The sequence below is a fragment of the Cystoisospora suis genome, assembly GCF_002600585.1.
Source record: "Cystoisospora suis strain Wien I chromosome Unknown contig_1195, whole genome shotgun sequence".
Lineage (NCBI taxonomy): Eukaryota > Apicomplexa > Conoidasida > Eucoccidiorida > Sarcocystidae > Cystoisospora > Cystoisospora suis.
This window is the reverse complement of record NW_027153996.1, coordinates 11,953-23,938: the sequence shown is the minus strand read 5'-3', so window position 1 is coordinate 23,938 and position 11,986 is coordinate 11,953. Positions and strand designations below refer to the sequence as shown.

At 55.7% G+C, this 11,986-nt stretch overlaps 2 protein-coding genes across 2 annotated transcripts; both read left to right on the top strand.

The window, feature by feature from the left end:
* On the top strand, window positions 1–584 carry CSUI_002807 (uncharacterized protein; the record flags this gene model as incomplete). The annotated part of the gene is made up of 1 exon (XM_068063006.1): window positions 1–584. A coding segment is annotated over one exon (423 nt), but the record flags the coding sequence as incomplete, so codon positions are not given.
* A 1,341-nt stretch (window positions 585–1,925) lies between these two features.
* Window positions 1,926–11,223, top strand: CSUI_002806 (ws dgat mgat). Its single transcript, XM_068063005.1, has 5 exons — window positions 1,926–7,189; window positions 7,902–9,185; window positions 9,774–9,909; window positions 10,153–10,254; window positions 10,761–11,223. The coding sequence occupies exons 1-5, from the start codon at window positions 3,069–3,071 to the stop codon at window positions 10,914–10,916; spliced, it is 5,799 nt and encodes a 1,932-aa protein (XP_067925019.1). The 5' UTR covers window positions 1,926–3,068; the 3' UTR covers window positions 10,917–11,223.
* Window positions 11,224–11,986: the final 763 nt, after the last annotated feature.

Here is an 11,986-nt window from a genome sequence, read left to right as displayed (position 1 = left end):
AAGGCTACTCCAGTCCAGTACGCGGCTCCGTCGAAGAAGTGGCGCCGCTTGTCAGCGTTGGCGGAGACTAGCCAAAATGAGGAAGCGCAGTCTCAGTCTGGAGACGCCTCTGAGATTGCTGCTGACGCGAGTGTTTCTGAGTCTGAGGAATCCGCAGTCCGGTCTGAGACGATCTCTGAGGCGGCAGAGGCCGTCGACGTCGATTCTCAGACAGAGACAGAGGACGAGCGCGACCTGAAGAAGAGAACCGCCACATACGTTGTGCCAATGGTGCCCGTTGCTAAGGCTGCGCCTCTCTGCACTACTGGGAAATCGTGCCCATCGTTATACCATGCAGGTTGCGTAGGGAGCGTCTGCGGTCGCTACCTTGACGACATCAAAGAGTCACAGATGGACGAATCTGAGGCTACCCTGAGCGCTTGATTGTAACAGTGTGCTGTGTCTTACTGTGTAACTGTATTGTGCCGTAAATCTATCTCTGTGCAAAGGTGCACACACCTGCATGAGAAACCGTGTGGCCTACTCGTACGTGTGCATTTTTACCACGACAGGTGGCATCACGTCTCAGGTCTTACATTCGGTATGTCTGCGCAGTGCCTTCGTATTGTGTTGAGACTTCACCGACATCGAATTCGGTTCGCGCAGTCTGCTGCGGAGGGTCGCATGACCTTGGATTTACGTTTACTACGTCTTGAGAAACGGCACCTGCTGCGGAGAGGAACATTGCGAGAGGCGGCCTCCAAATAGCGTACCCGTCCGCGTACACCGCCTAGGACAAACTACAACGGCGGGTGAGACAGAATTAGCGAACACCCGCATTTTTCCCGTGGTTGGTTTGGAAACGGCCAGTCCGTGCACACAGTGAAGACCTTTTCCTAAGATCGCATTCGACTATATCAAGCCGCTGTGTGCCAGCTCACAGGGTCAGCTGCCTCTCGCGTACAAGGGACGCACGAATTATCAGAGGCGACCGAGATGCTTGTCATACAAGTTCTTTGTCATACATGAACCCCCAGGCATCATGACCGTTCCGGCACTATTGTCTGCGATACGTAGCAGAACAGGAACTGGCTTTCTGCGCGCACGCTGTTTCCTGATCTTTTCGAACACGGTTCTACCTCGAGTACTGGTTGGACAGCCGAGGAGGACTTCACTAGGCTGCGTGAGGACGGCACCTCACTTTTTCCGCAGTAGGCTTGTCGCTCCGTGCCCTGTGCCGCCGAACAGGCAACCAACGCATTCGCACGGTGTTCGTGAATTCTTCCGCTGACCATAGCAAAGCAGTAGAAAGGTAGAGCTCGGCCTGTTGTCTTTCACCAAGTCCACTCTAAGCAGCGCAAACTCCCAAACCCCAAGACAGGCAACGGCTGATAGACTTGAAGGCACCACCTTCTGCCGACTTCCGCTGAGGAAACGTGATCGACAAAGCTGCCGTAGCGGAGACTCGATGAGTCGCGACAAGGCTAAGTAGCACCCCTGTGATAATGCCAAGCAAGAACCGCCGCCGCACGTTTTTTCTTCAGATCCACCTGTCCATGTTTCACTTGGGAGCCGACGACCGTACAATTTGGAACGCCGCCGCACTCCCTCACCCCAACGCCCGGCCTATTTCTAGCCGTGCCGAACTCGGCTAGGCGGTCATCACGCTCGTCTTACAAAGTGAGGAAGAGCGGGGACAGGCTTCGGACTTCGAGGACAAGGGAAGCTTCCACGGAAGTAGCTGCATTGAGGGAACCCGCAAGTTCTGATCCGGGTGTCTTAGGAGTGCGGTGGACGTTTAGCATTGGACGATAGCGGAGTGACACGCTTGCTGGGCTTCTCCCATGCGGAACCGCGGCCGTGACGCCGGTGCGACAGCGCAAGCTGCGAGCAACGGCTATTCTAACAACAAAGTTTTTGACTTGTTTTCGGCCCTCTCCGGTGCAGTCTCGTCCTTGGCTTCCATAGAGAAACAGCTTTGTTTAGTGTGAAATCTCATGCCTGGGCATCAAACAGACGCTCGTCGTCGCTTCAACCTCTCGAAAGCACTTTCTTTGGCAGTCCGCGTTCCTTGTATTCTGTTCGCGTGTTCTTCCCTCGCCCGGATTTTTCGTTCGGCGAGCTTTTAGCGTGGATGTCAGGCATGGTTGCTTCGTTTTTTCCCTTCTTGCAACCGGATAATCTTTTACTTCGACCGGTCGGCGAGCCTGCCTTTTTAAAGCCGTGTTCTACCGATTTCGGTGGTCAGCGGCGCTGAGACGCTCAAGCTTGTGACGGCCAGACGAGGGCCCAGCTGATGTTCTGTCTGCTGGGATCTGTCCAGGGTGCGAAGTGCGACTGCATCTCTTGTTGCGAAATTTTGTCCGGGCGATTCCGGCTAGTGGTTAGGCAATTCGAGTACAAATTTGTGCTGGAGCAATCGATAATCGCCAGCCATGGGCGCTGGCGGCGTGACGAGCGAGGCCACGTTGACAGCTAAACTGACAAGTGGAAAGTAGATTCTCCTTGGTCCGCGTAGTCTCTTCTTTCTAAGGCACGGGACCTTTCTTTATGCTGCCAGTTTTGCTGCATTTTGGTGCTTCCTCGTGTCCACTAGCTCCTCAACGGGAGTCAATGTACGTCGCCGTGATGATCACATGCACGACCGTGAAACAATTTCTCTCGGCCAATCGAATCAGAGAAGGTCGGTTTTGTTTGCGTTTTGTTTAGACAGTCTCGTCGCGCTCTCTGGCGGTTGTCCTGCCTTTGAGCTGTCCGGTTGTGCGGTGTCTGGTTTTTGTCGGCAAATTTTGTCTACTCCCGGGCGGTTTTACTCCGGTACTCGATCTATCCATGTTCGCACTCGCTTACGGCTGTACCGTGCTGGCCGAACAATACCTCCAGCTCTCGTGTCTGACTTTCCTGTAGGGAAACAGGAGTGAATCGCAGTCGAGGGTAGTGTCTTGGCTCGTTGAACGTGTTAAATCGGTGTATTCAGTTGGCCGCCTCATTCTCATTCTGTAGCTTCCATAAGGCATTGCTCCTAATTTTTTCAGTATCGGAGCTGCTAGGGCCCGCAGAGGTGCCATTGATGCGTAAGCGGACACCAGATGGAAAAGGCTGCTAGCAGGCGGGGGTCGCCGCGAAGGCAATGCGTCCTTCCGACAGTAAGCAGTCAGGATAAGGTTGGTCGGCCTGGCCAGGGAGAGAGCGGCGTTTGGCAGCAGGCCAGCGGCGTTGCTCGCTGTCCAGAGGCGCCGGCCCGCCTCGCCGCTTGCCCCTCGCCTGTCGGCCAAGGAGATCTTTTCGTCGGCAAAGGGAAGATACCACCGCTGTCCATCAGATCGTCCTCTTCAGGTGCCTTCGGCAGCAGGGATGGTGTCGACGGTCACAACACGGCTGCCACTCCATCGGTTCTGCACCCTCGCCCGCCTACATTTTCACCGGAGCTCGCTGCCGACCATCCTGAAGCCGCCGAGGGTCAGTTTTCAAATTGCTACCGGCATAGGCCGTCCCGAAGTCCGCTGTCTCCATTGACACTTTGTTTGCGGCGTGGCTTCTCGTCACCACCGTTCATTCAGATTCAGACTGGGGATACCGGAGGGGCTTGGCGCCTGTTTCTCAAGCGTCAGCCGTACCGGTTTCCGGAGGATTCGTCGGAGTGGTATGGTCAAACGGATCGACAGGTGACAGCGAGACAGTCTCCAGTGGCTTCTCTGCCCTCCCGAGTGTCTTCCTGGTGCTACGGAACCCCAGTTTCGTCGGCTGGAGCTCCGTGCCGGATGGCGGCGTCGGCACCTTGCTCATTTTCAAACGACAGCAGATACTCCACGACCCCGCACCGGAGCGTAGGGCTGTTCCGCAACTTCGGTACTCAAGATTCACTATATTTAGGAGGTGACGTTTCTTCGCCGTCGCCTTCTATCTGTCGGCAGCGGCGGACCGGGAGTGGGAAGTCGCATCTGAAAAAGATGAAGGCGGAGCAATGGGGCTTCTTATGCGGCAGCCCGCGTACGCCTTTATACGCGCTAGGGCCGTTTTCCACATCGTCGCATCCCTTGGCAGCCGAGAGGACCTCTGTCCCGGGCGCCGCCTCCAGGACTACGGATATGGCTGACAGAAATCCATTCGTGTATCGTCCGCCTGCGGTTTCCTCCAGTGCTGGTCGCAGGCGACGGAGGAAAGCCTCGCTGCTTGTGTGCCCTCTCCCGCCTCCTCCGTCTGTGCTTGCTAAGTCAGTTGAACCGTGGCAACATCGTCCGTCTTGGTTCATTCACACGCACCCGCACTTCCGGCAATCTCGCCTGCAAAGACTCGCTCTGCTGTTGCTGACCGTCCGGACACAGATCATGTTGCCTCTTCGCGCCTTGGGGCGCGCGCTTCAGGTCCGAGGAGCATCCCGTTGTATTTCCGTGATCTCCAGTCTTGCCAGCTCTCATAAACATCATGTCGTGTGGGCTGGCCAGGCGGCCACTTCGAGGAAGTCATCTTCTCCCCTCCGATGGGGGACATCGGGCTCGGGTTCGAGGCGGGGAAGCGTCAGCAGCGTAAGCAGCTTGAGCCGCGAGGACAAGCATGCGCGAGTGTCGGGCCGTGTCGCCAGATCGGTGAAACGTCAGCTGCTATCTCACCGTACACGGTGGAGTTCCCCTGATAACACTTCATCGCTGGACGCAGTCGATTCTGCTCATGTCGTGCCTGCAGCCTTCGAGGATACCGCGGGACCGGTCAATGATTCATGTATCCATTACACAGTCGCGGACAAGGCTGACAGCCCGAGCTGTACAACCTTGCCGTCACCGCCGCTCGACGGGACGTCGCACTCCGAACAGACTGTCTCAGCTGGGGCAGAGGATTCGCATTCGTCACCCCATCGGTTGCCGTGGACGGCGTTGTTTCCAGTCGTGTTCCTACTTAATGTCGTAGGAGCGCTTACCGCTGATAGTCCATATCTCTCTGAGATTACGTCGGCCTTACTGCGTCTTCAGTGGCTTACAAAGCGGTTCTGTTCACGTGTATACAAGCGCTTGAAGTTCTGCATCTTGCTCGTAACCATGTATCCGTTCGTTCACGGCTGCTACCTTCCTGGCCTCGCGGTCATCTGGTTTATTTCACGCATCCGGGAGGGGTGCTGGTGGCTGTACGTAAACCGATGTCTCGGCTACCGTACCTCCGAGCAGCTTCACCAAGAAAAGATGCAAAGGCTCTGGCAACTGCAGAACCGTCTGCAATCCACAACAGCTGATGGATCAGCCACCTTCGGTCTCAGAGGATCTCCCGGTACAGTTCTGCGCAGGCTGGTGCACCAGAGGGCTGGCTCACCCTTCTCACGGGAATGGCTCCAGGGCCTTCGACCTGTTTGGCCTATAGTGGCACTAATAAGCACGGTTATCTCCACGGGACTGCGGCTTCTTCTTATCCCAGCTCGTCCTTTTCTCGTGGTGCTAGCGTTCTTTCGGTGGTGGAAACAGAGCGCGGGTCTGGCAGTTGTCCGCTTCTTGCGGCGTTGCGCGAACGCTGTGCCAACGGCTGCCGAGCTGGCCTTGAGTATCGCGGCAGCGATAACGGCTCTGATAGCCACTGATGCACATCTAGTGCGGGAAGTCGACAAAGTGACAGCTGCAGAGGCTGTTGAGGCTGCCCTGCCCGAGGGGTCTGTCTACACAACGGCGAGGCCTCGGAAGACGGCTTTACAGGCGGTGGCTCGCCCCGAGGATATGGTCAACCGGCTGTGGCGAGTCGGAGACGGGAGCTGGATCACCTGGCCCTGGCGCAGCTCACTGACTGCTGGCCCGGAAGCTCCGTGCCGCGTGGGACATGATCAGCAGACTGAGGCAGTTGATTCACAGCGAAGTGGCAGTGGGGGAAGTAGACGGCCGAGACGGACTGAGGTCTTCGAGGTCTTGACCGGTCAGGAGCTGATGATGTTTTCTCAACCCCTTATGATTGTCAGCGGCGTCGGGTATACTGACCATCTTACACTTCCCGACTTAGTGGAAGTCGTGGAGACACGGTTACTCGGGATGAAGGCCCCAAAGAACGGGGAGGTTCCAGTGTCCTGTGTCGGCGGGTCTCCTGATCCGCTCACTGCCTTTAAACACCCGCGACTCCGGACTGTTGTGGGGAAGCTTTTTGGTCGCTACTGTTGGGTCCGGGCGGAAGATTTTGACGTTCACAATCACGTGTTCAGGCTCAATAAACACGAGGTGCTTTCCTTACTTCGCCACCACCGACAAAAGTTGGATCAGCGGCATCAGGAGGTTCCGAGGCCCGAAGAGGAGGAGCAGACGCGAGAGGAAGATGAAACAGTCTCCTTTTACAGTGGCAGCGAGCGAGGTGAAGACGTCCGTGAGCGGGCACTCTGCGCCGGCGGGGACGATTGCAAGTGCGTCATCAGCTCTGCCGAGGCCCAGGCTCTCGAAAACGCTTTGGCGACCCAAGCATTGCAGCCATCAGTTCCGCTGTGGCAATTTGTTCTTTTGGAACACGTCGAGCTGCCCAGAGTCGACGAGGAAGGGCATGCAGATGAGGAGCCATTCTCCGACGAGTGCGTCCGAAACGAGGGGGCGGCGACGCGCCTGACTGTTGGGTCAATGGTCATGTTCCGTATACATCACGCCATTGCAGACGGAATTGCGATCACAAACATGTTTCTCTCTGATCTGCTCTCCGCTCCATGTGGATCGGGTGCTACTGACATGCAGCTTGGCGACCAGCGGCGAGGAAATCTCGGCGTCTCGACTGTCGCGGTGGCAGAGCTGGATCCTCTGGAAGAGACAATCGACAACGTGAGCGGTGACGACTCCTCGACCCTTCACTCATCGACGCACGACTCAGTTTCTCCCAACAAAGAGGAGGACTCCAGGACGTCACAACTGTCGCCCCGTCGTGAAGGAGCGTCCCTCGAGACACAGAAGCTTGATGAAGGTACCCTCTCAGCATTTAGCCAAGGAATTTTGCAGAAGTCCTCTGCTTCTGCCGGCGGCGGGACGTCAGAGGCTTGTTTAAAGGAACCAAGCTCGGAGCTGCAGCTGGAGGCTACTACCCGTACGCGTGACGAGAGGCAACCGATAAAGTCGTTGGTACCGCCCCTGCCTCGTCCTTCGTCTGTGTTAGCCCGGCTCTTCATGCAGTTGGTGTCCTATCTCCACGTGCCCTTCACGGTGGCTTCCCTGTTGATGCTCACTGAAGAGAAGTCCTGGGACTGCCCAGAGAAACCACGTCCCCAGCGGTAAATTTGAGTGGAACTTTATGCTGTACCCCATACCGGTAGAATAGGCAGTCGCACACTGTGGCTTCTATAGGGTCCTTCATAGACTCTCGATCCTTTCCTGGCATTTCAAAGATACTGTTTATATATTCAGAAATCAGTCGTGCCACAGTGGGCTCTTCCTCCCAGCTACCGGTCGAACTTACAGAACGTTAGGTGTTACATGAGTAGGGGTCCGTACATGGACGCTTTAGTTTTCGACTTCAGGTTTGGTATTGTGGCACATTGCTCAACTGTGGGAAGTTTTCTCACGGGCTCGCGGAGTGCAGCAACCGCAGCTGGGCGACCGTTTTCGTTGCATGCTCTGCGGAAGAGGTGCGCAGACCTCAAACCCTTCTGGGCGGAGTCACGGCATTGACTGAACTAGTCTTTCACAATGCAGACAGTCACCGTGCGGAGGGGTTTGCGTACAGTAAGTGGGGTCCTTGAGGACAATGATAATGGCTTTAGCTTGAGTATCTCTCAACAACTGCAGTGTAGCTCCGGCACGTCGGACAAACGGATATGCGGTTTTATAACTGTATCTTGTTGGTATACTCTGAAGTTCGGGGAAACAACTTTGTTGAGGGCAGTAGAGCCAGGTCTGCACAATCTGGAAAGACCGTGCAAGCGGTCTACTTCCGGGCCGTTCTTTTCTACAGTTCAGTCCTGTGTCCTGGTTGTCGGCCTTCAGCTCAGGGAGGATATGCGTGCTGCCACCGATTCGGTTTCGCCTGAAACACCTGAAGCACCTTAGACGCGCACTCGCGACGATTCCAGGTCAAGATCGAGAGAACACACAACGCTGGGACGGAACTACGGACGACGTTGCCAGCCGCACCAGCCGACTGCACCGGTGGAGACAAGGGCTGCGGAACAGGTCGCTGAGAGATGTTTTTCTTCGCTGTGCAGAGTCTGTCCACTCGGTGCTGGGCAGCGGATGTCCAAGGCGTCGGCGGTTACAGGGTAAAAGAGCGGGCCCAGGTGAGGCAAGCTTGAAGTTGAGCGCCTCTAACAAGAAGGCAGACGACAGGAGCGACGGGCAGGGGGCTGGATTCGACGCAGCACTACCAAAGTCGGCTTTGTTCACTATCAATGAGCTCTTGGCAGCATGTTTAGTTGGTGGCATTAGCCGTTACGTGCACAAGAAGGTTACCGCGAAATTTTCCAGGTCTGAGACGATCCACGCGCGGGTTTCGGCACCTGGAGCACTGGAGACCGAACCATTCAGAGCGGCGCCTCTTCACGGCTGCCAGGCAGAGTATTCAGGGCTGAAGGATCAGGAGCGAGGGACTGGGCTCGCGTATACAAGACAGGAGGCGCTGCGTTACAGCGAGAGCATGGGAAGTTTGAGCAGTTACAGTAGCAGTACCTGCAGCACTACCACCAGCAGCAGAAGCAGCGGAAGTGCCTGTCCAGACTGTGTCACTGCCGGGTTCGCCGGACATTGGAATGGGCAGCTGGCATCAAGAAGTCCCACAAGCTGTTGTTACCAAGATACAAGCGGACCATCGACGCCGCAGGTTAGCTGCAAGATTGCTCACAGTCACGCCGGAGAGGCAAGGATCCCATACAGTTCTGCCGCTTTCTCCGAACGGACAACAGCTTCGAAAGAGGGACCCTCTGGGCGTGGGATCGGTACAGGTGACTGTACCTTCGACCCGAAGCTCACTGACTTCTTTGGGAAACGTGCGGCACTGCTTCGACGGGGGGACTCAAACGCGTTACAGCCGTCGCTGCAGGGAGCTGCCCTCCTCAATGAAACAAAAGGGTTTGCTGCCGATGCGCAGCAGCCAACCGAAATGGCGCAGATGGAACTTGACATGCTCGAGCATCTCATTCCTCAGTTGAACATTGTTGTCCCCGTGAATCTCCGGACAACGGAAGAGCAGTCTTTTGAGCTCCGGAACAACTTCACTTCTTCTGTCGTGCAAGTCGCCGCACAGGATGTCTTCAAAGCGCCTTCAGCGTATGCGAGGTAGGCATTTTGCAGTCCAGGATCCGTGCAGTGTTCTGGCTGCAAGGACGCGGTCTGTTATTAGTTAGCTTCCAACAACTGGAGGATCAGCCCCGGCGAGACAAGGTTCACTGTTAGTGTTTGCCGTCACATGTCGTTCATATAACACTTCTTAAAATAGAACTTTCTCTGAGTAGGACGGTCGAAGGGAGTAATGAGCCGACATGGAGGTGCTGATATAATCAGAGGATATGAACTCCCGGGTCGAGGGAACACTGATTCTGAAGCCTCCATGTATATAGGTTGGTGTTGCAGTTGGTGCGCCGTCTGTTTACTAGGCATTGCCGGCTTCAGCGGCAAAACGGTGCTGTGAGATGAAGAGGTTTGCGTGATACCACACATTACGGCTGTGTTTGTTGAGTGTGCGGCCCTCCGCCTTCTCTTTGCTTGTTTCTTTTGTGCTGACGAACAATCCGGGAACGCCGCATCACATGTGTACCCCCCAGCTCAGATACAAGACACTCGAAGTAACTACCGGCGTGGGAGTGTTTGCGGGCGTTTGCTTAGTCATAGTGGGCAATGCGGAATGGTTGTACCTCGCCTTTGCAGGCTTGTCGGCGTACGAAAATCTTTACGCCGAAGTGTGCGAAGCCTGGGAGCCCTTGTGTTCGCCTTCATGGAGAAGGTATCCTTCTGCACGACTCCTGACTTTCTGTTGTTTCTTCAAATTTGGCTCACGAAAAAGGTAAGGCCCTGGCCTGTCAAAGGCGTGACTGCTTCGTGACGGCAAAGCAGCCCTACCAGCTGGGGTTGGGGCCGGGCTTCAGGGAAGCGCCTGGCACGTCTATTTTTTGCTACTTCAGTTGATGAACTGAACGCAGTGCATGCGTTACAGGCTGGCACGGCTACAAGCGGCTTCTGGCTGGATCGGAGATCACACAGCGATCTCTTTCATTCTAGCCGTGCCTTGTTTCGTGTTTTGCCCCAGGTCTCCTTGCTCTTCAGTAACGTCCCCGGACCCTCAGAGCTACCTCACATACACGGGCGTCGGGTGCATGCCATGCACTTCATTGGTCCTCTCGCTGGGAGAGTAAGTTCATAGCGCAACTCGCAAAAAACCAGCCGACTCTTTGGGCTGTGGTCACGGAGTCGGCTGGTTTTTTTCTGAGTAGCACTGGTCGTCAAACGAGTACCGCTTTGTGAGCGTACCGGCAGCGCTGCTGAAGCCGTTGCTCTGTTCCTAAGCAGCTGGCTCATGTAAGACACATAAAGACACTCTGTCGTCACTACTAAGCCAGTGCATCTGTAAGTGCGTCGGGCGTTCCCCGTCACCTCATTCGTTGGTGATTGGCCGGTCAGGCATTGAAACGGCCTTGAGCGGCGCCCCGGGGGCACAAGGCGTAACCCGCAAGCGGTTGGCATGACAGTGCAGGTTCTTTCGAGCGTGTCGGCAGAGACTGAGGTTCGACGTCGTGTCCGGGGGGGGGGTTTGGAAATCAGCCTGACTTTTTTCTCTGCTTTGACTCGCTGGGAGTTGCAAATCTTCTTTTCTAAGGGGACTAGTCGTCTTGCTATGCGGTTCTGCTGTACCTTCAGATCGGGCTCATTGTGAGCGCATTCTCTTACGCGGACCATTTGGATTTAGTGATCACTGCGGATAAAGGCATTCTTGAGTCCCCAGAGCTCCTTAGACAATGCATTTTGGAGGAGTATTCGGAGCTCAAACAGATGTGCCCTCCTGTGGTCGGGTAGCGGGTAGTGTAGCCCAGGCGGACAGATGCTTGTGCTTCGAAACTATTCGGGTGTCAGTTTCTGGGGGAAATCGCCTTTGTGATTCATTGCAACCTCCTTCACTTCGACGGCGTTAGCTCCAGCGGTACGGAAAAGGCGACCAAACTGTACAACTGGCTCAATGAAGTGTTTCAAGTCGGGAATTCTTGGCTTCACCTCGGGTTGGGAAAACCCAACCTTGCACCCCCTCCCCTTTTCTTTTTAGTCACGGTGGATATGCGATCATCGCATAGGAGCTTAAGGTAAGGTAAGCGCCTGCTTCGCACCGACACTGTGCNNTCGAAGACGCAGATACGCTCCTCGTTCTTCAATGAAGGACGTCTCTCAATCTTGTGTTTTCATCTTTGGAGGAGATCGTTCGCAAGCTAATCACCCACAGTGAAGTTTGGCGTGTGACGAACGTGTTCGCGCCTTTGCCCGGGGACTTCCGGGGAGGGCTGACTCTCCCCGTGAAACTTTAACCTCTGGTCTCCGTGATAGCCGCGTCGATGTCGGCGGCTCAGGAACCTGTTGCTGGCAAAAAGCGGCACCCTGCTTTTTCCCAGCGACAGTTTCCTCAGTTGCGAAGCAGGTAGTCGCGGAAAAGCGGATCTTTCGTAAGGCCAGCCTCAGATATCGAGTATGTGCAAGCAGGGTGCTGCTCTTTCACCGATCTGGCGCCGGTGGGACACACATTTCAGTGGCGTCCGCAGTCCCTGAGAGGCAATTCAGAGGCGGAGCCTCCCGATACGCGCCACGAACGCGCGGAACGCGCAGGTACGCACTCCGGCACGTGTTTATTGCGAGTGGTTCGAAGTGCTCGCTAGCTGTCCGCCTACACTTGTGTAAACGCACCGCTTTGCGGTGGCCGGGANNAAGCGGTGCAGTCACTGATATCCGGTCGCGTTTCTCTTCGCTGCAGCCGTCTGACCCGCGCGAGCCCGCGCCTGTTGATCTGGCTGCCGCCGCCTCCGCCAGTACCATGTCACAGGTTTTGTCAGACATGAGGAAATTTTGCTATCTGCCTCTCTGAGCAGTTTGTTTCTTCACAC

What these genes read in the sequence shown, in the direction of transcription:
- CSUI_002806 (XM_068063005.1), top strand. Translation starts at nt 3,069, where the DNA reads ATGGAAAAGGCTGCTAGCAGGCGGGGGTCGCCGCGAAGGCAATGCGTC. An exon ending in GAGAAACCACGTCCCCAGCG is followed by an intron (nt 7,190 to 7,901) that starts GTAAATTTGAGT and finishes GTCGGCCTTCAG; the next exon opens with CTCAGGGAGGATATGCGTGC. An exon ending in TTGGTCCTCTCGCTGGGAGA is followed by an intron (nt 10,255 to 10,760) that starts GTAAGTTCATAG and finishes CTGTACCTTCAG; the next exon opens with ATCGGGCTCATTGTGAGCGC.